Source organism: Syngnathus leptorhynchus, chromosome 7, assembly GCF_054491065.1.
Source record: "Syngnathus leptorhynchus isolate UIUO chromosome 7, UIUO_Slep, whole genome shotgun sequence".
In the NCBI taxonomy this organism is placed as follows: Eukaryota; Metazoa; Chordata; class Actinopteri; order Syngnathiformes; family Syngnathidae; genus Syngnathus; species Syngnathus leptorhynchus.
In genome coordinates this window covers 805,984-831,170 of record NC_141201.1, presented here as the reverse complement: position 1 = coordinate 831,170, position 25,187 = coordinate 805,984, and the positions used below count along the sequence as shown (strand labels likewise).

The window sequence follows — 25,187 nt, the reverse complement described above, 5'->3', positions numbered from 1 at the left end:
ATGGTCCGAAGGGGCCTCGGCTTTCAACGGGGATCGATGACTGTGATCAATGGGCAGAGGTCAGGCCGTGGATAGGCGAGCGGGTGCTTCTCCTTGTTCTCCTGGCATTAATTGAATATCTATGAGCTGCGGCGTGCCACTTGTGAATAGCTTAATTGCGGTGGCGGCGGCAGCTGCCGTGCATTGTGGGTCTTTTGCGGGAAGAGTCCCTTTTCCTGCGATAGCCGCCATCTGCCGCCTGCAAAACAACTCATTTATATACTGTCACTTCCAGCCGCGCCTTTATTTATCAAGTGACCATTATGCAAATGGCTCACGCCAAGATTTGCTTGATCCCAGCACCATTTTTTTTGTCTTTTTTAATCCGCACGGTTGCCAATTGTCGAGTCTAATTGAACACGGGACGTCGAGATAAACGTCGGAGGGCGAGCCGGCTCGTTGTGAGCGATCTATTTCAAATCTTCTTAACACCAATTAAGAATTGTGTTTCTCGCCGGAGAACGTGCCCCTCGTTTACAAAAAGAGAATGAGCTCGTGTTTGCGTATTCCAGCGTTCAAAAATACACAATTATCCCTTTGTAGGCGGACGGAGGATTTTCCTCCGTGGGAAAACGGCCGTATCGATTCATCCGCGGCCGGCCGACAGCTGACGAATTACGTAAACGGCCACGACAGCAAATGCCAGCGTAGGCCGCTTGTCAGGTGGGGGCGCCCCGTCCCCAAAACATGACAGCCCGTAGCCTCGCTTTCCCACCGCTGGGGACGGGGCGGACAAATTCATCATCAGTCAAACTTTTAGCCCCCCCCCCCCCAATCATTGAGTGTTTATGAGACGACAAAGACAAAAAAGCTTGAGTGGTAGCAGACATGGAAGGTCGTATTGGAAAATGTGTCATCGTTTGACCTTTAACTCACTCAGTGCCATTGACGGATATAGATGTCAAAGATATGAACTGGGATGGCAGTGAATGAGTTTATGGAAGTCATGTGGAGGACAATGGATATCACGTGTGTGTGATCAAAATATATGAAAAGAAAATAGTCATCAAATGTTGGCGCCCTCGCTCAGTAACGGCCAATGAAAGAGTGCATCCATTTTTGGATTTAGCGTGTGTATGTTTCTGCCGCTAAAGCTCAGGAGAGTGCTTGTCCTGGCTTCAGCAGTATTCCTTCCACTTTGAGTTGTCGACTTCAGGTGATCCCACGCTGCTTAGCGGGTCAAGCAGAGGGCGCGCGCACACGCGCGTCCTCCTTCTGTCTGTCTGTCTGTCTGTCTCACTCACACGCTTGATGTTGTTGCATGCCAGAGCTCCCTCCACGGCACTGCTTGGAAAAGCTCGGGCAAAATCTTTTGCTTGTGTATTTTTCTTGTCGTGTGATCTGTAAGAGTCAAGTGAAATCTATAATTCCATTTATAATTAGAGCTTTAGCATTTGAATTATTGGCAGCAATTGTATTAGAAATTGGAAAGTGCTATTTTTCAAATGCTGAGATGTTTTTAGCCTGATATGTCAGAGATGAAGCAGGCACACGGATGGCGCCTTTATTTCTCTGCCCCAATGTGCTCAGCAACAACTTTTTCAACAGCCTTGTGCCAGATTGAAAGCGACTGCAGGGAGAGAGGAACTTGTCGGACTGGAGGGCACTCGCAGGTGGCCTGTCCTCATCCGGAATCACCTCGGCATGTGCCGCCCATTGGCTGCGTGTGATTTCAAGTCCTCACGCTAAAGGAGCTTTGCATTGCAGTTGATGGCGTAAGACGGAGGAAGTGCTGAAGTATGGCCTAGCTTGCCATTCTCGTTGCGCATTTGCTGGCATCTGTGAATAGCCCGCCTTCCGAACGACCCTCCTGTACTTTGGACTTGATTTTAGCCTTGGTAAACATGTTCTCCGTTTGCACACGGCCTTTTCTTTGTCTCCCGCACGATAACACGAAGCAGCGCAGCGGCCTGGCTGGCTGGCTGGGATGTCAGTCCAGGTTAGCGTTCGCGCAAGCCGGGGCGCCTGCAAATGGGGAAGCGAGGGGAGGGGGGGTTAAGCCAAGCATGTTAATAGGAAAAGGCCTGTCTCTTCCATACTAACACTTGGATGACTCTGCAGGGTGAGGATAGAGAGGGGTGGGGGCGGGGTCCGGGAGCGCCCCCCCCCCCCACTGCAGTGCAAGTAGCGCATTGACCCATCACTTTGACGCATATCCACTCTGACAGCAGCCCTCTCTCTCTCTCTGGCGCACGCGCTCTCTGGCTTTCCCACCCGCAGGCCACGGAGGCGCAGATCCGGAGCTTTGGACAGACGCCATCTCACTTGCTCATCGAGCCACATCCTCCACGCAGCTCCGCCATGCACCTGGTGAGAGCAGAGAGCATGCTGGGAGAGGAAGGACTGGATGATTTGAAGGAGACATCTTCTGCTCCCCCAACCCCCTTATAATTGAATGAATTTCATAACACGTGACATGCTTTTTGTCCAATCACCCTAAAGATTAAGAATGATAGATAGCACACCTGAAATCAGAAGTGAGCAAAGTATAGCTCAAGGCCCATATCCAGCTGTGTCCCGCCCGGTCGTCACGGCAACGTCGACACCCGGGTTCCGTCTCAAATGGTAACTGAATTGCACGCTACCTGATGTCTTCCCAGAGTCCGCTGATGTTCAAGGACCAGCTGCAGCAAGACGTCATCATGGTGCTGAAGTTCCCGTCCAACTCGCCGGTGACGCACGTGGCCGCCAACACGCTGCCGCACCTGGCCGTGCCGGCCGTGGTCACCGTCACGTGCAGTCGCCTCTTTGCCGTCAACCGATGGCACAACACGCTCGGTGAGTGGCCCGTTAAAAAACAAACAAAAAAAAAACACCCGGGCAGGTGAAGAGTGTTTCCACATGTTGCCTCTTGCCGGCGTGTGAACCGCGGCGCCCCACTTTCGTCCCCCCCCCCCCATCCCACCTCCGGGTCAGGGGGCCAACGCAATGCTTGCTTGGAAATCAGGCCGAGCATTCTCCTCACACACACTTCCCAGCTGTCAAAGTGGCCCTAATGAGGGCAGCTGCGGAGCGCAGCCGCCCGCCATTTTGGGCAGAGAGGAAATGCGCTTTGCATGGTTTTTATTCCTGTCTTCATTCATTTGGATGTTGGCATCCAGCGGCCTTTCATCCCCTCCCTCCTCACCTTCAACTCCCTCTGATGTGTTGACGCTGCTCTGTCTAACACAATTCGAGGTCTTTGCTTTGGTGCTAGAGTCTAGCATAGTTTATTAGCATGATGTTTACTTCACTGTCAATTCAGGCCATCTATGGGAAATAGCATCGTTTGTTAGCATTATGTTTACTTCATTGAGACTGGCAATGAAGTCCCTTTTTGGAAGAATCTGCCAAAAGCTGAAGTATTTGTACCGCTTTGCTTCCTATCACTCAAACTGAACCGAATGCGTCCGTTTTTTTGTTTTGTTTTGTTTTTCCAGGCCTTCGAGGAGCGCCAGGATATTCCCTGGAGCAGGCTCATCATCTCCCGATCGAGATGGACCCGCTGATCGGTGAGTCCTTCTACTTGTTTTGGCGAAACGGCGCTTGTGTCGACACGTGTCCTCCTTTGCCGCAGCCAACGGCGCTGCGAGCAACAAGCGTCAGATCACAGACTTAGTGGACCAGAGCATCCAGATCAGCACGCAATGCTTTGTGGTGACAGCTGACAACCGCTACATCCTGGCGTGCGGCTTCTGGGACAAGAGCTTCCGCGTGTACTCCTCCGAGACAGGTGGGGCGCGCAAAAGGTGGGCGCGCTGGCGCGTGGAGGACGCTGTCAATACTTTGCCGTCCTAATGCAGTACAGCTCGGCTATTCGCTAATTGATGGCCCTCGAGCACTTTGAGACATCACATCTGCATTTTAATAATAAGCCGCTAAGGAGACAGTTTGAATAGAAAGGCAAAGATGGGCCTAATATTGTTTTTTTTTCCTAAAGTGCACTCGTATAAACACAGATGAGTAAGATGCTATTTCCCTTTGACGTACGTAATGGGCATCAGCCCAAAATGTCTGGCTTTGGAATCTTTCATGAAATCAAATTAGAGAAACAACATTTTTCATCTTTAAAACTAGCGTGAAAATGTCCTTTGTTTTTGTCAATCTTAATTCATGTTGGCTGACAGAGTATCAGTAGCATATATTTGAAGGTATCGGATACTCAATGAGCCTGACGATACCAGTCTCCGATACTTAAGATCTGAGTCTTCTTCGGCGGTAGTTTGAGTAGAGCGAGACGTGACATACAACAACAAAAAAGCCGAACCATAATAGTGTCGTATTTTTTCAAGGTATTTGAATCGACGTATTTACGTCACAACGTTTGTCCCGCGCAGGAAAGCTGACCCAGATCGTGTTCGGGCACTGGGACGTGGTGACGTGTCTGGCGCGCTCCGAGTCCTACATCGGGGGCGACTGCTACATCGTGTCGGGTTCCAGAGACGCGACTCTTCTTTTGTGGTACTGGAGCGGCAGGCACCACATCATCGGCGACAACCCCGTCAACGGTAAGTTGCTTTGTGTTTTTTTTTTTAATGGGCCGGGGGGGGGGGGGGGGGGGGGTCACACATTCCACGCGCAAGTCCGGGGTTTGATGAAGTTGACAGAAGCGGCAACGGCTAATTAAGAATTTCGGCTGAGCTGAGTCCAATTAGCCGAGGAGAGCTTGGCGTGTTTGTTGCAGCGGGAAAAGAGAATTCCCCTGTGGCTCGCGCTGCTTACCGAGCGAGCATCTTCAACGCTCCCACAAATGTCTTCTTCAACAATTAAACGTGCACTTGTTTTTACAGATTGTCATTTTAACCCATTTAGCGGAAAATGAAGACATCCAATTTAAAGCATTTCCCCCCCAAATTTTGTTTTAGAGTAGTAAGCAACTTAATTAGCTCTGAAATGTTTTGAATTCTTATCTTTGTAAATGATGTATTTTTTTTCAATGATGAGAAGCACACTATAAATAAAGCTACGATTATTTCAAGGGTTTATTTTCTCATAGTTTGTTGATGGTGTCAAAAAAGTGAAGCCCACACATTTGTGCTTTGCGATTCTCAAGGTTGCCTATTTGCCAAAACCATGTCTGTCTGATGTAATATAGCTTTGGCGCCATCTGGTGGCATCTTGGTGCCAAACTATGGGGAGGAGCTTGATTTTGTGTGTCCATAGCAAGAATTGAACTGCAAGAAACCTGGATTACCGCCCTCTGCTGGTGTAAATAAGCAATTACACAGCTTTTCTGGTCATTTTTAATTTCATTTTAATTTTCTGGTATTTCTTTTCCGCTCAAGCCAAATCCTCAATTTGGACTTAATCACTTGGCGCTCTGAGTTGAGGTCATGTGAATACAAAAAGGGGTCTGGATGTGTCAGATCCTTAAAATTGTGATTCTGATTCAATCAGATCCCCCCGCCCTCCCCCGGCCCGACGCCACCACCAGGCGAGCGAGTTGCGTTGGTCCCCAGGGTGAAGGCGACTGAGGCGGGGAGATTGAATTTTTTTTTTAGTCGGGCAGGTGAGCGGCTCCAGCTCCCTTGTTAGCTCCCCAGAGGCTTCCTGTGACACTTGTCCTCATCAAAGCCCCCCTCGCCCACCCACATCATCCTCAGAGCAGCTGCCTGCACTGACAGCACGGCTCAGGGTCCGGCGTGGTCTCCGTGGGACCACATCCATCACGGACGTGCGGGAGGCGGGTGCGGCGCTCAGATTGTCACTCACACATGTGACCCAAGGGATTAGCCCCAAAGAGTAGCATTAGCTTGTCTTCATGAGTGAAGCTGCGACGGTAGGACTCTGTGTTCGGATTTGCCGTAATGGTCTGAAATGAGATTTGTCTCATTTCAGGAAATGTCCCCAGTCTGGTTCAGCGTAGTGTTGTATTTCTGATCGCCACTCGGGGGCGCACTTGCTCCCTATCCGCTGTGCTTCACGAGACAGACATGGCTGTGGGGTCTTTTGGGTACGTGGCAATAATTTGAGCGCGTGCCTTGTTGCAGGCGACTACCCGGCGCCGCGAGCTGTCCTCACGGGTCACGACCAGGAAGTGGCGTGCGTGGCGGTGTGTGCCGAGCTGGGGCTGGTCATCAGCGGGGCCAAAGGTTAGCTCACGCGCTTGCCATTTCCTGTCAAACAAAGTAGTGACACTTTTCCTTATTTGTTCATCCATATTGGTGTGCGTGTTCCCAGACGGTCCGTGCCTGGTGCACACCATCACGGGGGACCTGCTGCGGGCGCTGGAGGCTCCCGAGAGCTGGCGGCAGCCGCGCCTCATCTCGGTGTCCAGCGAGGGCCACTGCATCGTCTACTACGAGCGCGGACGCTTCTGCAACTTCAGCGTCAACGGCAAGCCGCTGGCCCACATGGAGCTGCGCGACAGCACCAGGGTCAGCAACAACGAGGGCCGAGAAATTCATCGGGTTTTGTCCAAGTGCCAAATGTTTTTTTGGGGCGCAGGCCATGGTGCTTAGCAGCGACGGGCACAATCTGGCCACGGGCGGCGACAACGGCGTGCTCCAAGTATGGCAGGCGTGCAGCCTGAAGCCGCTCTACGTGTACCCGGCCTGCGACGCCGCCATCCGAGCCATGGACCTGTCACATGACCAAAGGTCAGCAGAAAGTGTCCAAACGCCGCCTTTGATTGTTGTTTTGAAGATCCTCCCATCCAGATATTCAAAGAGAATATGGCTATAATTCAATGTAGTGTTGCAACAAATAGGCTCTTTGACTTGCCGGAGGAAAAAGCACCACGGTGCCTGTTTGTGTCACACTTGTCAGTTTGACTTTGACTTAGCAAAGGAGCGCCCTTAAAAGTGGAGACTTGTGCCCTGTAGCGAGTCAACTTGACACTGGCTTCTTTGTCCATTCCAAATTCTCCTTTTTCACTTTGCTGTGATAAATGACCACACACACTCACACTTGTGCACACTCGTGCGCATCAGGCAGGCAGGTCTGACGACAGGGCTGGCTGGGGGGCTCAAAGCCGGCGTGACGTCAAAGCGGGAGCCGCTCCGGAAGGCCACGTGGGGTCGGTCACGTGTTATGATAATCATATTTTAGGACTCACCTTTGACCCAAACACTTTGTAATGCTTCCACTGCGCTTAAAAATGATTTCTTCATAATTGTGATGATTACATTGATGTATTTATCGGTGTTCCCCGTAGGACTCTGATCACCGGGATGGCCTCAGGGAGTATCGTAGCGTTCAACATCGACTTCAACCGCTGGCATTACGAGCACCAACACAGATACTGAGCCCCCGGCACGGCGGACCTGGAGCGTCCGACGTGTTCTCGGTGAAGCAAAGAACGGGTTTGCCTTCAGTATGGACGTGCTTTCTGCTGGTCTCGCGTCACCAGCCGCAGTTCAGGGAAGCCAACCAGAACGTGTAAATATGCAACAAAATGGGCAACCCAACAAGACAATTGGTGGTTTTGGTCAAGGAAATCCTTTTATTTGTGTCAGCTTGTGCATCTTAAACATTCGGAACTGTTGGGAGTTTCCATCTTCCATAGAATTGGAGAGAGTCACAAGTATTTACAAGCCAGAAAATTATTTTTTTCTTACAGACGTGCTGAGGCCAAAATGGTGGCGCCTCTTAACTCCTAAAAAGGGGGGGGGGGGAATGTTCCAACAGGTTCTCAACGTGGTGATTTTTGTACATGCAGACGCCGCCATGTTGTCACTGACATTAGAACCCTCCTCTTGTTATTAACATTTAGAAAATGAGATCAACATCATAATGAATGCAGGCTCAGCTAAATTGAGCGTCAACGTGATGCTTCAGACTCTTATTTTATTTCAAAACAATTTTGAAGTACCTTTGTCTATTTCAAAAGTGACTTTAAAAATCGGGTGTGCTGGGAAGCAATATGAAACTTAAAAGGAACTGTGCAGTACTAACATGAAATTTAGAAATAACAAATATCCAATATGCAAATTGATTCATGTTTTTTTGGCAAACTTGCGAGAGGTTTTCAGTTGAGAATCATTTCATTTATTAATTTGTTCACTTTGTGAATGTTTCATATGTGCCATGATGCTTGTTTGACTTGTATCTATTTTTCTCAGTTGCATTTTTGATTTTTAAAAAAATGTCTGGGATGATGTCTTCGGACGAAACGTGTTTCAAAATGACTGAATTCCTATTGCTGAATGTTTTCTTTTCCGCGTGCGTATACTGCCCCCTTCTGTCCGAATCCGTTATAGCAGGACTTCGCTTTCAAAAAGTCATGCTGCAATTGTTTGCCCACATCACTTGGATCCTTTTAATACGTTTAAATTAAAAAAAAGAGACATATGTTTCAAGAGTCTTTTTTTTATCCTTTATTCCTGATCTTAAAAGGCGGGGAAACTCATTCACAGACACATTTTCAGACCTCGGGCACACACTTAATGGGCGAGCAGGCAACAATTTGTAGAAAGGAGCTCATCCATGGTGACATCATATTCGGACGGATTATGGATGTCGGGAATAGTTACAGGCACATTCCTCTCTTGTTACATTACTGACGTTGCAGATCAAATGTAAAAAGGAAAAAGCTTTGGGCTATTTCATTTCAACATTTCAGCAGCCCTTACAAAACAAAGAGGACAAACAAACGAGCCGCAGGACAAACATGGACACAAACATGGACACAAACATAGGATGGATGGACGCAAGATGCGCGCGCACATGCACTTGACACGCAGCCTCCCTCCCTCCCTCACCTTAGAAAGAAAGAAAAAGTCACGTTTGACCGGAAGTGCTGTGCTACATGCAGTCCGTCTAACTTCCGTTGTATTTTTCACCTTTTGCTTGACTTTTCTCTCTGTGCTTTTCGCGAGCCGACACCTCTAATTGCACTTTCAACTTGTGCTATTGCAGTGCAGCGAATTATTTGAAAAACAAATAAGCAGCATAGGTAACACCTGTTGTGACAACTTTATAGCAGCAAATTCTTGGCTCCATCCACTCGAAGGTTGAACTGAACATTATGCATCGCAACCCTCGGTAGTGCAGCAACAGCTCGCTCAAAGTCACGTGAGATCATGCAGGTTGGCCTTCCTGCAGTACTCCATCTTGACCGCAAGCGGGCGCCTTTCTGTAGGCTAAAAGGCTGCAACAGGTGAGCGAGCGAGTAGAACTTGCCAACTGTAACTCTGTTTTGAATTGTACAAATTGCGTGTGAATACTGAAGAGCTGACGCTGAAGTGATGAAATGCTCAGGCATTGAGTCCATTGTTCAAGCGTGGAATTAAGTTGGAATGCTTTCAAGAAATGGGCAACCTGAAGGGACTTGCATTGCTAACGGAAGTCTGCTAAACGCTTCCCCGGATGTCCCAAATGAAAGTTGGATCAGTTGCGAAATGGAGCTACAAATTGCTTTGATCTGGTAGTCTCATGTGAAATGGAACAAAAATGCAAAAATCATGCTCGCAAAATAACTTTGTGACCCTCACAGCAAAATTGCCCCAGTGAGCTTGTTTTCCCAAAACATGACTTAAAAGGCAATGATGCCATATTGGCTGGCAGAAGCACGCCGTCCATTGCTCTTCAACATTCGCACAATTTGAAAACAAATACAATCGTGGCTCGTGGGGGCGCTCTTGAGTCAAGTTAATCCGCTCAGAACGGAGACACGGGCGAGCGCACCGTGTCGGCCGAACCCGGAGAATAGTCGTCCGACTCGGACGTGAAGTCGGCGGGGGACAGGACGGCGGGGTTGGAGCCCACGGCGGGCGCCGAGGAGACATGGGGAGGGCGAGCGCCGCACGGGAACTTGCCTTCGGGATGATATTGTCGAGGACGGAACACTTGTTTCTCCTTGTCCAGCGGCGTGTTCTGTCACAGGAAACAAAGAAAGCAGGTCATTGAAAAGAACAATCTTTTGCTTAGCGTCTGCACACTGACAGCGATGAGCATGACGCCCGCCGCCGTGCTGCTGCCGCCGCCGCCGCTGCACTTGACTCCGGTGTAGAAGTTCTTCTTGATCCTCAAGGCCACCGGCAGCTGCTGTTGGTTCTCCGGCACGCTGTCCTCCTGTGAAAGCAAAGACGGGCCGCTTTGAGGAAGCGCGGCGAGCGACGCGGCGCGTGGCGTGGCGTGACCTTACGTTGACCCACGGGTGCTCCAGCACCTGCGCGGCCGACAGCCTTCGCTCCACATCCACCTGCAGCATGCCCCCGATGAGCTCCTGAACGCCACAGAGTGCGTTATAGCGAGGCGACCGGTTCCCCACCCGGCGCCGCACCCACCTTGGCAGAGTCCGACACGCCGTCCCAGTGCGGCGAAGGGAACTCCAGTTGAGCTTTCAGGATCTCTCGGAACAAAACGTCCTGATCCTCGCCGTCGCTGTGCAAAGGCGTCAAGGTTCAGCCAATTGTGCTTTGTTCCAGGATGCGGGAGCACCTACCAGTTGAAAGGCGGGAAGCCACACAGCAGGATGTACGTGATAACACCCGCGGCCCAAATGTCCACCTTCAGTCCATACCTGGAATGGAACAGGAAACACCATGAGGGAGGGACAGCAGCGCAATGGACCAAAAGAAAAACGGCAGGCCTCACTCACCCTTTCTCAGCCACGATCTCCGGCGCCACGTAGGTGGGCGTGCCGCACACGGTGTACAGGTAACCGTTGACGACGGTGGCCAGGCCAAAGTCGCCCAGCTTCAGAGACTTGCTGCCGTCGTGGTGCTGGTAAACCTTTGCCCAAAAGCGCACAATGATCATGTAAGCTCCATTTCAAAGTTGGCAGCAAACTTGGAAATCTAAAAGTTCTTTTTTTCCCCCTGAAGAAAAATCATTTCTAATCTTTCCAAGGACAAAGAAAGACACATTTTGCTGAGAAAGATGTTTTGGGTTCAATTTGAAAAAGCCCAAAGCATTGATGGCTTGTAATTGTCAATAGATGCCACAAGACGGCAACCAAGGACTTGATTTTATTCGTCAAGGTATGAAACTCCTCCCCTGACTTCAGCATGCTTCTTGGCCACAAGAGGGCGCTAATACTTGAATATTCAGCACGCCTGTGGTCTGAGCACGAAAACAGTCACTAGGGAGTTTTTCAACCAAAATGAGAAATTAGAAAATGTCTAAGAATGTCAAACAGTCAATTTAAAGGGCGTTGCGATGTTTTTTTTTTTGCTTACCAGCAGGTTTTCAGGTTTGATGTCTCTGTGGACGATATTGAGGCCGTGCAGGTACTTGACGGCGCTGGCCAAGTTGAAGAGCATGCAGCCGGCGTCTCGCTCCGTGTACTTGTTGGACGAGGTGATGGCGTCAAACAGGTCGCCCCCCTGCCACAAATGCAGCGGAAGCTTCGCTTCAAAGTCTGCCATTCAAGACCAAAGTTGGCTATTGGTGAATCCTTCTCCCACCTTGACCAGCTCCATGACCAGATAAATCTCATTGCCGGTGTCCATCTCTTCGATCAACAGGACGATGTTGGGATGTTTGACGCGCCGAAGGATGGACACCTCGCTCTGGATCATGTGCTCCTGCGCAGCGCATAAAAGTCAAACAGACGCAAAAGCTCAGCTCGTTCCAAATCCAAAACGCAAAATTCTGGCTGGCTGCAGAAGCAGAAGAAGAGATACCTTCCCCCTGCATTTCTCCTTGCTGATGATCTTGAGGGCGTATTCTCGTCCCGTGGATCTCTCCACGCACTCTCGCACCACAGCAAAGTTGCCGCTGCCCAAAGTGCGGCCCACTTTGTAGCGCTCGGCGATGGATGCGGGGACAGACGACTCGTCCATGGGCTCAGCTAAGGGGGGGATCATGATATCAGCTCCTTTCTTCTTGCAGTCAGGCGTCCGGCCTCACCTTCGCTGCTGGGTCCGTCGCCTTCGTCCATGGAGCTGCACACCTTGGTCGAGGCCAGCGAGAGGGACGAGCCGCTGTGCTGCGAGCCCTGACCACAACAACGACAAAAAGGAAACTAACGCGTCAGAAATTTTGCAGAAATGATGACATCACTGACACCATTTGGGAATTTTGTGTATTGTTTACGATTCCCCGCCGCTACCTGGCGTCTCCTGTGACTGCCTGGACTGGTGGGAGACGGGCAAGGGGATTTCCCCGATCGAGGAGTGGACAGCTGACTGCCCGCAGTTCCATTGGCTGTGGAAAATGAGCGGCCGGACACTTGTCAGCTTCCATCCTAAAAACTTAGTCACGGCAGGTTGGTCACCTCACCTGAGCCAATTGATGAAGGTGATTTGCTCCTGCGAGACATTGCGCCACTTCTTGGAGAGCAACGACCGTGCACCGAGGGGAGCCGACCGTATGAGCCCGACTTGGCCACTCTGCAATCTAGAAAAAAAAAAAAAAAAAAAGCTGCGATTTGAGCCACCCTAGCGCAGCAAAGCTAACCAACCGGCACTTACCATTTTCGTCCAAACTGAAGTCATCTTGGTAGCGGTACTTTTCGGGTCCACAAGCAAAAAAGATGTCGTCTTCCCCAAAAAAGTCCTGAAGGCACGTCACCTGCAAAACATGAACACACTCCAATACTGTAAACTGCATTCTTTTGTTTGCCACTAGAGGGCGCGTGCATACTAGTCGTGATTGCGCACTTGAAAAGCATCTTTCATAAAAGCTTGCAAATAGACACTAAACAAATGTCTTAGTGGATGCAGCTGCTGCTTTCATTCAAATGAAGCCGACTCAGCAGTCATAAATAAATCAAAAGACACTCATGGAGTCCTGCCCTTCTCCTTAAAAGCTGATCTTGATACACTTAACCAAAGCTCTCATTTCCTTTCACCGGAAGAGCATCCCTGCTAGTTTAACACGAGCAGTTAGTGCATCATCATAATAATAATGTCCTGACGTCATCAAGACTGGAGCGCGGCTTGAGCACAGCGGAGCGGACCCCCAGCAAGTTCGCCCCTCCTCCAAAACGCAGCGGGTGGGGAGCTTTAACGATGACCGTTGCCAAGGAGACGTGGAGACAAGATGACATAAGGTAAGACAAGATGAGGAAGGCACGGCCCCCCTCCGCCCGCTAAACGCAAAAGTTCGTTTTCTTGAGGCGCATTTTGCAGCAGAAATTCTAAAACGGTTCCCTTCTGATGCAGAGCATCAGAGCTTTTGTTTGAAGAGCTAAATATAAAGTAGAACTTGCTGGATAAGAACCAGAGTTTCTATTTTTACAACAGCGAAGTGCGCATGCGCGACGGCCATGTTGCCTCAAGGTAAACGATTGATCCGCGGCCGTGCAGGTGTGCGGAGCAGAAGTTGCAAACTAGATACCGCTGCCGTGGAGCGAGCGTGAAAAACGTCCACGCCGCCTTCATGCATGACATCGGCACTGATTGACAAGTGAAAAGCCAAAAGCAACGACTGCAACGTCCGTGCAGGTACGTTGAGCGTCTCAGCACACCTCGGCCAGCCACCACACGCAGGACACGGTGGAAACCTCCATCAATACATCCATGCATGCATGAAAGTATCAGAGCTCCCTTCAAAAAAAAAAAAAACTATGACCAGAGGTGGACAGTGCCTGGGTGCATAAAGGTACTTCGTCACTTTATTATGCAACTCTGCCCTTGGATGCTCGTGTCTGTGTCACCCAGCCATTTTGTTAACAAAAGGAACTCAACCAAATGTTCTGTATTCTTTAGTAGTAAATGAGCAAAATCTCATCTAACTTTTAACATCTTGCTAATAGGTGGAGAAAATGGGCCGCAAAAGAAAGACCCCAACCCTAGGAAATGGAGGAAAATGTTGAGCCAAAACAAGCCCACAAATGAATGTTGCCGCAAGCACAGCAACGGATGCCTTTCATCGGTGTCAGGTAGGCGGCCGGTGGCCAAGTTTGAGAAAACCTTACCAAGAGCCTTGAGCGCAAATGTTGCACCGTCTGTTATCGGGCCCAGCCGCTTACTCACTCACTCACTCAGTCAGTCGATACGCATGAGAGTGTCGGGCGGGGGGGGGGCTAGCAGACCCGATGGAGCTGCTGTGTCACTGAGCCGGCGGGCGCGACAAATCAATACAATCACCAGTGGCCTGGTTCGACTTTTCCTCTCTTTCCATCTAAACTCGCATGATTGTTGCGTGTATTGCTGGCTGGGGCTTAAAGTTGCGTTTTCATCCCCAATCCGCTCCCTTGGTGCTCAATTTCACATTTGCCATTAGAAGCCATTTAATGACACGAGGGAAGTGCGTGTGACGTCACGGGGGAACGCTCGAAACCGAGATGAGGGCTCCTTCGTGCTGCCGCATCACATAGCAGTCTAGCGCACGCGCGCTACCATAGTACGCAGTCGCAGCCCCGACACGGCTGCCTGCAGCAGCGCTCTGCAGCAGTTCCTTAGCAACCGGCTCAGGAAAGCACATCGCCATGGAAACCAGAGACACCATCAGAGAGGAGGGGAGGGGAGAGAAGAGGAGGGGTGGCCACAGTCATTAGATTTTTGTCATATGGTCAAGGCTGGTGAGCAGCAATCTGTCCAGCTAGCGAGCTAGCTTGCTAACTATTGGTCCGTCTGTCCGTTGATGTGGAGAACACGAGAGGCGAGTCACTAAAAAGAATTGATCGGCTGCCGTTGTGTTAGCAGATGCAGCTTGCTTGCTCGCTTGCATAAGAAGCACATCCGGGAAAATCCCATTTGGCGTTCCCAATGGATCGAAAAGTAGTTGCATCTGTTTTCCGATACAAAGTTGCAATACGAGATTGTCGGCGTCTGGCCAAAACTTCCTGCGTCGACATTTGCTACATTTCTCCTCTTTCCACAAATCGACACAATTCGTTAAGATCTCACTCGTTAGGTTTTCCGAGGACTTTAAATTGTCTTATCCATATCTCAAAATAATTATGTATCAATGCTCCATATGGGCGAAAGAGCGTCGGGCTACGTACCGCCTTGCCGTCCACCGTGAAGAGCCTTTTGACGCTGCCGCTGTCCAGTTTGACGGCGTCCGTGATGTCCGTCATGACCTGCTCGAAGGAGTGCGCCGTCTTCTTGTTGAGCAGCACGCGCACGGCCTTGCGGGGCTTGACCCCGCTGCGCACGATGGTGACCAGCTTGGGCTTGATGAAATCCTTGCCCTCCCGGGTCTCCGGCGAGCCGGCCCCTCCGCTGCCGAGGGACGGCGGGTCGCGGAGGGATCCCGCCGCCGTCCTGGCGCCGCCGGACCAGTTGGGGTTGACGTTCTTAGTGTAGTCCACCTTCTTGTATGGCTCGAAGGAGGCACACACGTAGCTTTCTCCTATAAAAGTCTTCGTGACACCTTAAAGCGGCGGGCACCGGAAAAGTTCCGATCGGCCCAACGAACTTACCTTCTAGCAGCTGCTCCATGCTGGCGATCCTCGTCATCCCATCGACGGAGTATATGGTCCGAACCCCCTGAGGCAGGTTGACGTTATCCGAGAGCGCTCGCGTCAGATCGGCTAGCAGCGCGTCCAGGGAGCGGAACCTGTCCTGCGAAATGGCGTACACGATCCCTTGGAAGTAGCGGTCGCCGTTGCGGTAGAAGCGAACCTTCTTGGCCTTCTTCTCCGAACTCAGGGCCTGCAGCGTCCTGGTTCGGTACAAACTGCAGTGGGCGCTGTGAGTGGGGCTGGGGAGCCCGTTGCCCCTGGAGCCCCGGCGGGTGTAACGCTGCGCCTTGTCGCGCTCATCAAAGTGCTCCAGCTCCATGTTTGAGCCTTCTTTTCACGCCCTAATAAAGACACAGCAAACAAGGCCTTTGATTTGATTTATTGAAAGGGCAACGACGGGCGCTGATGTAACTACGAAAGCACGGCATACGCCTTTGCCCGTGCAATAAGGGCGTGTACTAAAACCCCTCAGACTCGAACACCGCGACTCCGTCGTACTTTTGTAGTTGACGTTGCATTGCTCCCTCCACACCGCCAGGTGGCAGTGCTCTAGGTAGGGGACGACTAATACCAAAGTAAGACAACGCAAGTGTGGGATTTGAGAGGTTACTCCTCGTTTTTGCTGTGGTTTTAAAAAAATCTGCCTCCCCCTGCCCCCTCAATATAGGCTAATTTCAACGAGCCTGAGAGAATAGATTGCTAAGTGTGCTTTAATTTATGTTCCTAAATCAACACGGATATGTTAGGAAGACAACTAGAAACGTCTTTTCAATTTTGCTGCACGAATCATTGAACATCAGAGGCCCCCCCCTTCAACCGTGCTGCTCGGACACATAAGGAGCACGTCACACCCATCCCATCCCATCCCATCCATCCCATGCTGCATGTTTGGAGACCTTCTGCAAGCATTTTTATTCTTCAGTTCTTTTTGAAAGAATGAATACGCTAGCAGCATATGCACGTCGAAAAAAAGCAGCTTTAGTAATTTGCTTTCTTGCAAGACAGAAAAAAAACCTGCAGTGGCGAGGCATTAGATTGGATTGCATTGCTCCTTCCTACCTTTGAGATGTGAGCAGAAGCGTGTCAAGGTTGAAAGTTGCGCTCAGATGCATTTGATGTCAGACGGAGCCAGTGTCTCTTTGTTGCTTGCGTGTGCTGGCTGCTTGCTGGCTGCTCGCTGCTCGCTGGCTGGCTCGGAGGCAGGGCTGGAGCCGGTGTCCTCCTCCACCCTGCTGCGCCCCCTCCCCCTTCCTCCCCCCTTTCCTCCACCTGCTACCACCTCCTCATCGTCATCCTCTTTCCTCCCTTCTCGGCCATTGCACTGCGGTGGTGCTCACCGGACTACCAGTCAAATCGGGAGTCACCAGCTTTTTTTTTTTTAAACTCGAGTCACTTCACAGTATTAACTAGCAGTTTAATTCACACTGATGCAATGAAGATAAAAAAGAATGCTAATCTTGTTAGCATAAATAATGACACTCATTGTCAAGATGCTTAAGATATTTAATAAATTTCACATAAATTAGGAAATATAACCTTCATTTCTGTACATCTCTGCCATTGTCCATGTTTTCCAATCCCTTGTTCAACATTCCTTGAGAGTCACAATGTCCTGGGACCAAGGTGATGTTTTGATTTCATTACGCCTAGCTGGCTGGGAAAGGCACAATCCACTTATCGTCAAAAAAAAAAAAAAAAAAGTCATCATTTGCTGACTTGGTAGTTTGAAGTTAACGAGCAAACCTTGTGAAAGATTTTCTCAAACACTGGAGCAGCGTCAGATAGTGAGCAGCATTCCATGTTTTAGACACACCTTACATCCTCGACACTTTGAAATAAGCACGACGTTCACAACGAGCCGTTATGCACTTTCCACATTAATATTGACTCAAAATGGCTACGAGCTTCGCATCTTTGGTTGCTGTGTACTATTTTGGACACACAGTAGTTGCGGCACAGTGGTCAGTAGTATAACCGATGACTTTGATGATAGAAAACTATCCAATATATATGACGTCCTATTTATTTCACAGAATAAATAAAAATAGGTAACATCAAAGTCCCGTTAGTTATGTTAAGTCATTAGTAAGTAGTCCACATCAAAAATAGGAATCAATCTAGAATGTGTTTTAAGGCAAGAGAGTAGGCGGTGTGCGGCCGGGGCTATTTGCTGGCTTTCTCCACTTGTTTGTTGTGCGTGTCGGCTCCGTCCTGGAGCTTGTAGTCCTCCAGGATGGCTCGCGCCGTGTGCTTGCCCGTCCGCTTCACCACCGCTTTCACGCCCAGGTTGTCGATGTTGAAGGCGGCCACGCCCACGTTGATGGCCGAGTTGACGGCGTTGTCTGTGGCCTGCCCGGCCACCGCGCCGTACCTTTGGGAGGGAAGGGCGGGGTGGGGCGGGTAGGTGGGGCGAGGTGGGTTGAAAGGCCAGAGGAATTATTGTGCAAAGATGGCATGCCGAGAATCAGAGAGCCAAAAGGACGTTTCATTTCAAGCGTGATTTGGAATGGAGTAGACAGGCTGGTGGTGCCAGTAGTGCAAAGTGTTAAACAGATTTTGATAGCAAAAAGTCAGCAGAGGGTTTGAAGACCCCGAAATCTGCAAAGCAAATTGAAGGGTGGGAAAAGGCCAGAGCCGCACACGTCAACACACGTGCTCGCACACTATCACGTAGCAAGGAAGCGACCTACGTACTTGTGTTTCACCGTGGTGACCGTTTCGGACGCCACGCTCGTCGCGATGTCCTTGGCTGCCACTTCCAAACCTGTCCACATGGTGGCAAATCCTGGCCGACAGTTTAAAGGAAATGAGCAAGCTCGCTCGTGAAAACTCATTTCGATGTGACATTGAAATGTGGACGTGCAGTCACCTTGCACTCCGCTGGCGGCCACCACCATGGCCCCGTCGATGTTGGAGCGCCCGTCCTTGTCTTTGCGCAAGGACTCGGGCACCAGCTTGCCTCCGTGCTTCTTGACGTGCGGCGCCAGCTCCCGCCCCACGCGGCCGGCCACGGCGCACACGCCGTCCACTGCGGTGACACAACGGTCGGTGGAGGGGGCGGGGAAAAACGTGCTGAGCGCGCTCACCTAGAAATTGGCTGACTTTGACGGCACCGCCGGTGGCCTGCTTGGCCACGTGGAGGCCTTTGCTGACGGTGGGGCTGACGTGAGCCGGCTTGTCGTCAGGCGTGATGTGCTCTCGCAGCTTGGACGCCCCCTTGTGGATGGCCTTGCCCGTCAACTCGGCTCCTTTGACCAGACCCCAGCTCAGCCAGCTTGCGCCTGGGAGACAAGTCGTCACGACATTCTTTTCGTCACACTCGGCAAAAGATATGAATAATACAAATGATGGCGAGTCATCATTTCTGCCCTTGTAGAATTAATTGTGTTGGAGCTTTCCCAGAGCGGGCTGACCTGTCAGAATCCCGTGGGCCACCTTCTCGCTCCACTCGGGCAAATTCTTGTCATCCGCCGCCGCCGCCGCTGTCTCCTCCTGGCTCGGCTCCTCGCCGGGCACGGGGATGGACACTTTGGTGCTCAGATTCACGTGCTCGGCGGCCTCGTCTACATCCTGATGGAAGAAACACATGACAAGGGCTAAAACCTCAAGACGGAGCGAGGCTCGTCTCGTCTGCTCGTCGCTGCTCACAAAGCTGCGATTGTTTACAAATAAGAGAGCTTCCCTTTGTGCCGAAAGGCTCAGATCGGCTTTTTGAGGGAAGAGAAAAATGTCCGTTCGCCGACATGGAAGCGGCTCCATCGGCAAGAAGCCTCGCACGGAAAACGACCTTGTGCGGCGGCCGAGGCTCTCGGCTCGTTCCGACGGCCGACAATAAGAGCATTAGCGCGGTTTAAGCGCTCAAATCCCGACATTGCTGAGGCAGAGCGAGCGAGGCCGGCTCGCAACTCTTTGTTTTTGCGCCAGCTCAAAACTATTTACCTGTACTCTGAGGTCGGTCATCTGAGCCAGCAGATCCCGAAACAGCTCTCGGTCGGCGGCGGGCAACTCCGCCGATAGGACCACGCCTACAAAGTGCCCCGGCGTCTGCGCCATCATGTCGGGGAACATGAAGACGCCGGTGTTGCACAGCAGGGCCGGCGAATTTGCCGCCATGAGCGGGTACAGCCAGTCGCACACCTGCCGAGAGAAACAAATACGTCATGACAACAGTACATATTGATTTATTTGTGTTGCTTCAAAGTCTAAAGTCATTTCGTGACTTAATCACATCATAGTGAGACAGCTCACATGACTGATTGATTATATAAATGTGTCCCTCATGACCTTTCATGTCCGGTCCAATAGTTGAGGCTCTGAATTACCTCCAGAAACGCCGGTGGTCTACCGGGGCAATCCTCGGTGAACTTGATCAGCCGCAGGTAGCCCGGGTACGACGGGGCGCTCACGTTCCCCTCCGGGCTCACAAAGAAGATCTGCACCCCTTGCGGGATGCACAGCAGCTCCTCCGCATCCTCGCCCATGCTCTGCGGGGTCGATGCGGCGCTGGAGGTGCGACTGTAAAAATCCTCACCCACCAGCGACAGTTCGCCCGACTCGGTCCCGTACGAGATGGAGAGGTGGCCGTCGGCCACCTGTGGGGAGTACGCCGGGGGCTGATCCCCGAGAGCCACGGCGCCGCATGCGGGCGTATCTCCGTGGGGGGGTTTAACTTGCTCATCTCGGGCAGGGAGTCGCGGGTAGACGGCGTGCCCGGCGTCGGCGGCAGTCTCCAACGCGGCGAGGCGTGTGGTGATGTTGTCCAGGGTCTCCCGCATCTTTTGTTGCATCTCCCGGGCCGACTCCCAGGAGCTGCCCGCGCACTCGGCCCCTTGAGACGGCACGCTGATGGCCCTGAGGAGGTGCTTCCGCCCCTTTCTGTAGAGCTCCAGGGCCTGATGCTTGTCTCCGGCTTCGTCGGCCGTCAGCGCCTTGTTGATGCACTCAAAGGCCTTCTTGTAGCCATCTTTGATCACCTCCAGTCTGGCGTGGTCAAATGCATCCTCTGTCCCCTTCTCCATGTCCTCGGCGAGAAGGCACTTGTGTAATAATTGGATTAGGACATAGACACCAGTCACAAGGTTTTCCATGTACAAAAGCAAATACGAGGAAAATGAAGCACTCTAGTGTGTGGTTTTTTTTGTTTTTTTTCGTGTATGCAAAACTCGCAAACAAGACCTATTTGACAGAATACTATATTTTATTGAATTGATGACGTATCCAAACTTGTCAAACTAATTCATATGCCAGCGCCTTTAATCTTACAATCTAACATTTGAACGCTAAACATTTCATCTGCGCGATTTCAGGACTTTTAACTACGTGGGATTAGGTGACACTTCAGTCGCCAACCAGCCAGCCAGTTAGCTTTAGCTTCCTCCCTCCCCGTTAGGTGGTAACGGCGTTAACTTACCTCCCAATGTAGCTAGCAGCCGCTCAGCTAAACGTTTTAACGGGCTCCACAAAAGCACTCCCCGGGGCTTTAAGTGACTATGTAATGGACCCGACGCAACAACAATTCAATCAATAGCCGCGGTGACGCAACTTGAACTGTGGAGCGACACCGTGCGCCACCGGTTTGTCTTTTATTGTGAAGGTTTCTTTCATGCCGGAAATGGCAGCGCTCAATAGCACTTTTATTGTTGAAGTACTTCCTTCGATTCCGCTCTTCAATTGCCCATAAACGTTTTATATTTATGAAATTATAACTTGGCGCATGATTATTAGCAATTACGGTCTAGTAAAGGTAGCGAAAAACAAGGATCGCACCTTTTCATCTGAAGTTTACGAACCAGAGCATGATTATTATCAATTCAGGCCTGGTAAAGTCAGCGAAAAACAACGAGCAAACCTTTTAATCTGAAATTTCCTAACCAGAAGTCTACGCTCGCTTGGTGACAGCGACGCTCCTTTAACTATTAAAATCAATGCCGTTTCCTGCCTTTCACCACGAGATGGCAATCAACAAACACTCGTGATTGTACGTACACGTACAAGATGACGGTGAAGTGAGTAATACCGTTCAACGCCCGCAGGGGTCGCCAAATCTCAACTCAAATGCAAAAATAATATATGCTTGTTTTTCTTTCCCCTTGAACAAAAGCAATTTATTACCCTTGTATATTTCCAGAATTATGCATGGAAGCGATTAGGTATACGTATAATGACCATGATGTTATTTATGATCAGCATGGTGGCCAGCGAATCCTAGTTGTAAAAAACGTGTTTGTGATTAAAAGCGGCCCATAAATCCTGTTATCATTTCTTTGCCTTTCAATTATTTTTTTACTAATGCCAACTCACTATGGAAAACTTTTTTTTATCACCATCAGAACCATGTTTACAAAACACGTACATGTTGAGTGGTTCCGCCTGGGACCCGTATTTGAACAATAAAGCATTGATTTTGTTTCGAAATAACCTCTGAAAATATATTTACTGCCTGTTACATCTTTTAAAGAATTTGACGTCCGCTATCCATAGGCTGAGCTGTCTGAAACCGACCTAAAATGGGTCCATTTGTGAAGAGCTGTATTAAAACACACAAGGAGGTGGAGGGCCTGCTCTCTCTCATGGTGATTTATGATGCCCGTTGAAAGAGAGCGACCGCCACGGCGGATGCTCCTAAGCAAATAGCTTCTGGAATGACCCGATGATGAAGAAGTGATCATTGCGGTGACAAATCTCTAATTGCCCACACATGCTTGCTTAAAAGCAGCGGTGGAGAGATTCTTTAATTTGATTCAAAAAGCGGTTCGTATCGGACGTCTATCGCCCAAAACCATCTAATATTTGAAGAGTGACATAATCAGCCTCGTAAATATTTCTGGCGGCTTTACGGGACAGATCAGTAAGGGGGCCGCCGGAAGATAAATGTCAGGAAAGAAGAAGAACATAAAACTGTCTCGATGCTGGATTCTGTTTTCAATCTTGGCGTTTTCAAATTGGCGTTGAGATGTCCGACAAGTTGAACACTCATGCACGAGGAATCGCCAGTTAATACAAACCACCACACTGCCCGTGTCTTTCATTAATAAGCCAGTAGAAAATCACAAAAACACTTTCATGGTCATAAAAATTAATTCCGAGTTGGCAATTTGAATAAACATAACAGAAGGGGAATGAAATTGACATGAAATTTTGCACGCCACAGTGATGTCATCGCTAAGTCTGTCAGTTCAAATGAAAGTAGACAAAGTAAGGTGCCAGTAAAAAGCATCTTCAAATGGAAACAAGGGGAGAAATACAAACGAGAAAGTCTCTGGGCTTTAAAGTGTTAAATGGGCCTCCGCAGCTAAGAGCAAGAGAGAAAAAAAAGAGGTAAGTGTCCTCTTTCCCGCAGTGAAGATGCTAACACACACATACACACGTGCCTGTTGCGCAACAAAAGTAGTCATGTGATTGAACGACACCGCTGGACGTGCAAACAGCATTTTCCTTTCACCCATCCAACTTTGTCCTCACACTTGACTTACCACATTTGCGCATTGATTCCAGCAGAAAATTCATGGAAGGGAAATTGAAACAAAGACGCTAGCAGATGACAACCATGATGTAAAATTCACAATGTTGAAAGCCTACTCTTAGTTTGAAATCATTTAAAATCTTCCCAATTGAATGCGAGGGGTTATTAGGGATGGTCAAAATCGGAATGACTTGCTTGAAAACATTGACAGGCCGCTCAAAATCTATTTGGACCAATCACAAGCCGTGAAAAAGTCCCCTTGCGTAGGAAACCTTTTACGATGGCCGATGTTTGACCCTTTAAGATAATTGATGCTTCATCAAAACAAATTGCAATTTGACGCATAGTGTTCCGCTTTAGTTCCACCTCCCTGTTACGATAAAATCTAAAGATGTTCCCAATCAAAGTGTGACGTAAAGCCAAGTATAAATCTCGCCGAACTCGGGGGAGAGGAGACATAAACCCACGTGAACAATGTCGACAAAATCGAACCAAAATGTGACGTATAGGTTCTCTGTAATTGGGATTATAAAACACGGACGACAAAAAGAAAGCAACTTTTGTCAGCGTCCGGCCTGTAAAAGTCTGATTTATGAGCAAAGTCCCCAGATGAAATCGGGCTCTTCTGTCTGGAAAAACGCTTTGTCCCCACCATCACGCGAAAGAAGTCCAACTAAGATGAAGCAGTCATGCACGGACAGGCCGCGTGTAAAAAGTCAAAAAGAGGATAAATCACACAGATGTCAAAACCATACTGGATTTCTCGCCGCTGCCGGCGTACGTCAGCTCGAGCTAACGTGTCAGTCGCACTTAACTCAAGTATGTTTGTCGGAAATATTGCCCTGTGTGGCGTTTGCCTTTCCGTGCGTGATTTTGAATAAAGTTGATAGCAAGCACCCAGTTTTGCTCTGTATTTGACAAAATATGGAGAAATGATCGCTGTGCAAGCCACCTCACAAAAGGCAGATGAACAATTTGACCACCAGATATAGTATGTCATAAAAATGCCTATCATACAGGTGTTATTTATTTTTACATATAAAAATAAAGTCAAAGTAAATGTAATAAAATACAGGCGTTACTATTTTATTTATTTATGTATGTATTTATTTATTTATTTATTCATTTAGAATATTCAAAGACGATAAATAGAATAAATATGAAAATGATAAAAACCGCTTGTATGGACTTGGGCCAAACAAGCTCAGAAGTTGATGAAAGTCAAGTGATTTGTTTGCGACATAAATCCCGACCGACGCCAAGACGCCGCTTGTCCGGACACACTGTGAGCAAATTGGAAAGAATTTGTCTTCCCGTGCCGTTATCTCCAGGCTGCGATTTTCACGCTTAAGATCACACACACATACACACACACACACACACACACACACACACACACACACACACACACACACACACACACACACACACACACACACACACACACACACACACACACACGTGTGTCACGCATGAATGCGCCAAATAGGCGAGTCGTCCATGCGGAAAGAAATGAACCGGCGGGCGGGATGTTTTGCCGGGGTCATGCAGGCTTCACCCCGTGATGTCATCGCAGCAGAAGCGCCTTGTTGTGCTGCAGTAGCAGGACACACACACACACACACACACACACACACACACACACACACACGAGTGCGCGCTTTCCAACAACTTTGAACACTTTATCGTATCTCAGATCGTCATATAAAAGTGCTTCGGAGTTGAAATTGACTTCCTTTTAAAAGGCACATTTTTGAGGCTGCTTGAAGCAGCCAGCCAAATCTCCGCTTCCAAGGCACGGATGGCGGCGGCGGCGGCTTTTATGGAGACGGAAAATGAAGTCGGACAATTATTTTCCTGCTGCTTCTCATTAGAACCTATACGCTTGGCGCTGAGCTTTCCGTGTTTTCCTCGATGGTTTCATGGACACCTCGCATGAGCTTTGAATTCTCTGTTTGAGAATGTTTGAATCTGTCAAGCTGCCCCCTGATTCTTGTCGTTGCTTGAATTTTAAGAGCAGTTGACGGCGCAGGTGTCTTGGAGCACCAGGTCGCACACTTCATCAAGAGATGTTATGTTCTGGCCTTTAGTCTAATAGTCATGGCTGGCAGCTGTAGTGGTGAGTGTTTTGGCAGAGGAAGAAGGGATGGAAAAAGAAAAAAAAAACAGCTCAGACACACTTTATACAGCAAAAGAATAACGGATTTAATATATATATAATATATCTGTCTGTCTATCTAACCGTCCGTCTGTGCGTCCATACTGGATGAATGGACGGACGGACGGGTGGATGGATAATATGTGTATTTTTTGTACGATTGAATAAACTGCAGGTCCAATCGACCCATGAACATTTTTGCCGTGGTAGACGAACCGACATAGTTGGAGGGCTAATAAATTCATTCG

General features: G+C 49.5%; 3 protein-coding genes and 1 long non-coding RNA gene across 14 annotated transcripts in view; 2 read left to right on the top strand and 2 right to left on the bottom strand.

Moving 5' to 3' along the window:
- The window catches only part of LOC147053974 (neurobeachin-like), an 82,560-nt gene extending 74,261 nt beyond the window's left edge, over window positions 1-8,299 (top strand). For 4 of the 8 annotated variants that reach the window (XM_085917160.1, XM_085917157.1, XM_085917161.1 and 1 more), the window contains exons 48-56: window positions 2,260-2,349; window positions 2,640-2,817; window positions 3,459-3,530; window positions 3,596-3,751; window positions 4,356-4,526; window positions 6,009-6,110; window positions 6,199-6,395; window positions 6,466-6,617; window positions 7,175-8,299. In XM_085917160.1, coding sequence (XP_085773286.1) covers window positions 2,260-2,349; window positions 2,640-2,817; window positions 3,459-3,530; window positions 3,596-3,751; window positions 4,356-4,526; window positions 6,009-6,110; window positions 6,199-6,395; window positions 6,466-6,617; window positions 7,175-7,265 — 1,209 coding nt within the window. In that variant the 3' untranslated portion in view covers window positions 7,266-8,299. Of the gene's footprint in view, window positions 1-2,259; window positions 2,350-2,639; window positions 2,818-3,458; window positions 3,531-3,595; window positions 3,768-4,355; window positions 4,527-6,008; window positions 6,111-6,198; window positions 6,396-6,465; window positions 6,618-7,174 lie in introns of those variants that run through there. The other 4 variants (XM_085917158.1, XM_085917159.1, XM_085917164.1 and 1 more) reach the window with 4 other exon arrangements.
- Window positions 8,300-8,328: 29 nt separating this feature from the next.
- dclk1b (doublecortin-like kinase 1b) lies at window positions 8,329-16,461 on the bottom strand. The gene is made up of 16 exons (XM_085917169.1): window positions 16,379-16,461; window positions 15,278-15,660; window positions 14,858-15,207; window positions 12,378-12,477; window positions 12,187-12,303; window positions 12,017-12,111; window positions 11,815-11,902; window positions 11,589-11,755; window positions 11,370-11,489; window positions 11,142-11,288; window positions 10,562-10,695; window positions 10,406-10,483; window positions 10,248-10,344; window positions 10,106-10,186; window positions 9,904-10,032; window positions 8,329-9,834 (listed from the first exon to the last, which is right to left on the bottom strand). Exons 2-16 carry the CDS (start codon window positions 15,636-15,638, stop codon window positions 9,619-9,621), a joined length of 2,280 nt encoding a protein of 759 aa, XP_085773295.1. The 5' UTR covers window positions 15,639-15,660; window positions 16,379-16,461; the 3' UTR covers window positions 8,329-9,618.
- On the top strand, window positions 8,789-13,868 carry LOC147053973 (uncharacterized). The gene is made up of 3 exons (XR_015066763.1): window positions 8,789-11,352; window positions 11,430-13,509; window positions 13,664-13,868. It is a non-coding gene; the product is annotated as an uncharacterized LOC147053973 (long non-coding RNA).
- A 340-nt stretch (window positions 16,462-16,801) lies between the features above and the next one.
- Window positions 16,802-20,913, bottom strand: spartb (spartin b). Of its 4 annotated transcripts, XM_085917231.1 has the most exons (9): window positions 20,730-20,913; window positions 19,642-20,355; window positions 19,259-19,456; window positions 18,733-18,889; window positions 18,406-18,600; window positions 18,189-18,347; window positions 18,014-18,104; window positions 17,897-17,917; window positions 16,802-17,744 (listed from the first exon to the last, which is right to left on the bottom strand). In XM_085917231.1, the coding sequence occupies exons 2-9, from the start codon at window positions 20,335-20,337 to the stop codon at window positions 17,483-17,485; spliced, it is 1,779 nt and encodes a 592-aa protein (XP_085773357.1). In that variant the 5' UTR covers window positions 20,338-20,355; window positions 20,730-20,913; the 3' UTR covers window positions 16,802-17,482. The 4 variants fall into 4 exon arrangements, with proteins under 4 accessions (XP_085773357.1, XP_085773353.1, XP_085773355.1 ...); XM_085917227.1 differs by lacking the exon at window positions 17,897-17,917 and having other exon boundaries at window positions 16,802-17,690; XM_085917229.1 differs by lacking the exon at window positions 17,897-17,917 and having other exon boundaries at window positions 16,802-17,690; window positions 19,642-20,340.
- Window positions 20,914-25,187: the final 4,274 nt, after the last annotated feature.

Bases quoted from the DNA above. Each gene is read 5' to 3' on its own strand.
- dclk1b (XM_085917169.1), bottom strand. From the start codon at position 15,638: ATGGAGCTGGAGCACTTTGATGAGCGCGACAAGGCGCAGCGTTACACC. The intron at 12,304-12,377 runs GTAAGTGCCGGT...TTTTTTTTCTAG, and splicing joins CTTCAGTTTGGACGAAAATG to ATTGCAGAGTGGCCAAGTCG. The intron at 10,187-10,247 runs GTGGGTGCGGCG...TGTGGCGTTCAG, and splicing joins GCGTGTCGGACTCTGCCAAG to GAGCTCATCGGGGGCATGCT.
- spartb (XM_085917231.1), bottom strand. From the start codon at position 20,337: ATGGAGAAGGGGACAGAGGATGCATTTGACCACGCCAGACTGGAGGTG. The intron at 19,457-19,641 runs GTAATTCAGAGC...TTCTCTCGGCAG, and splicing joins GACCACCGGCGTTTCTGGAG to GTGTGCGACTGGCTGTACCC. The intron at 18,105-18,188 runs GTGACTGCACGT...ACTGTCGGCCAG, and splicing joins GGCCGCCAGCGGAGTGCAAG to GATTTGCCACCATGTGGACA.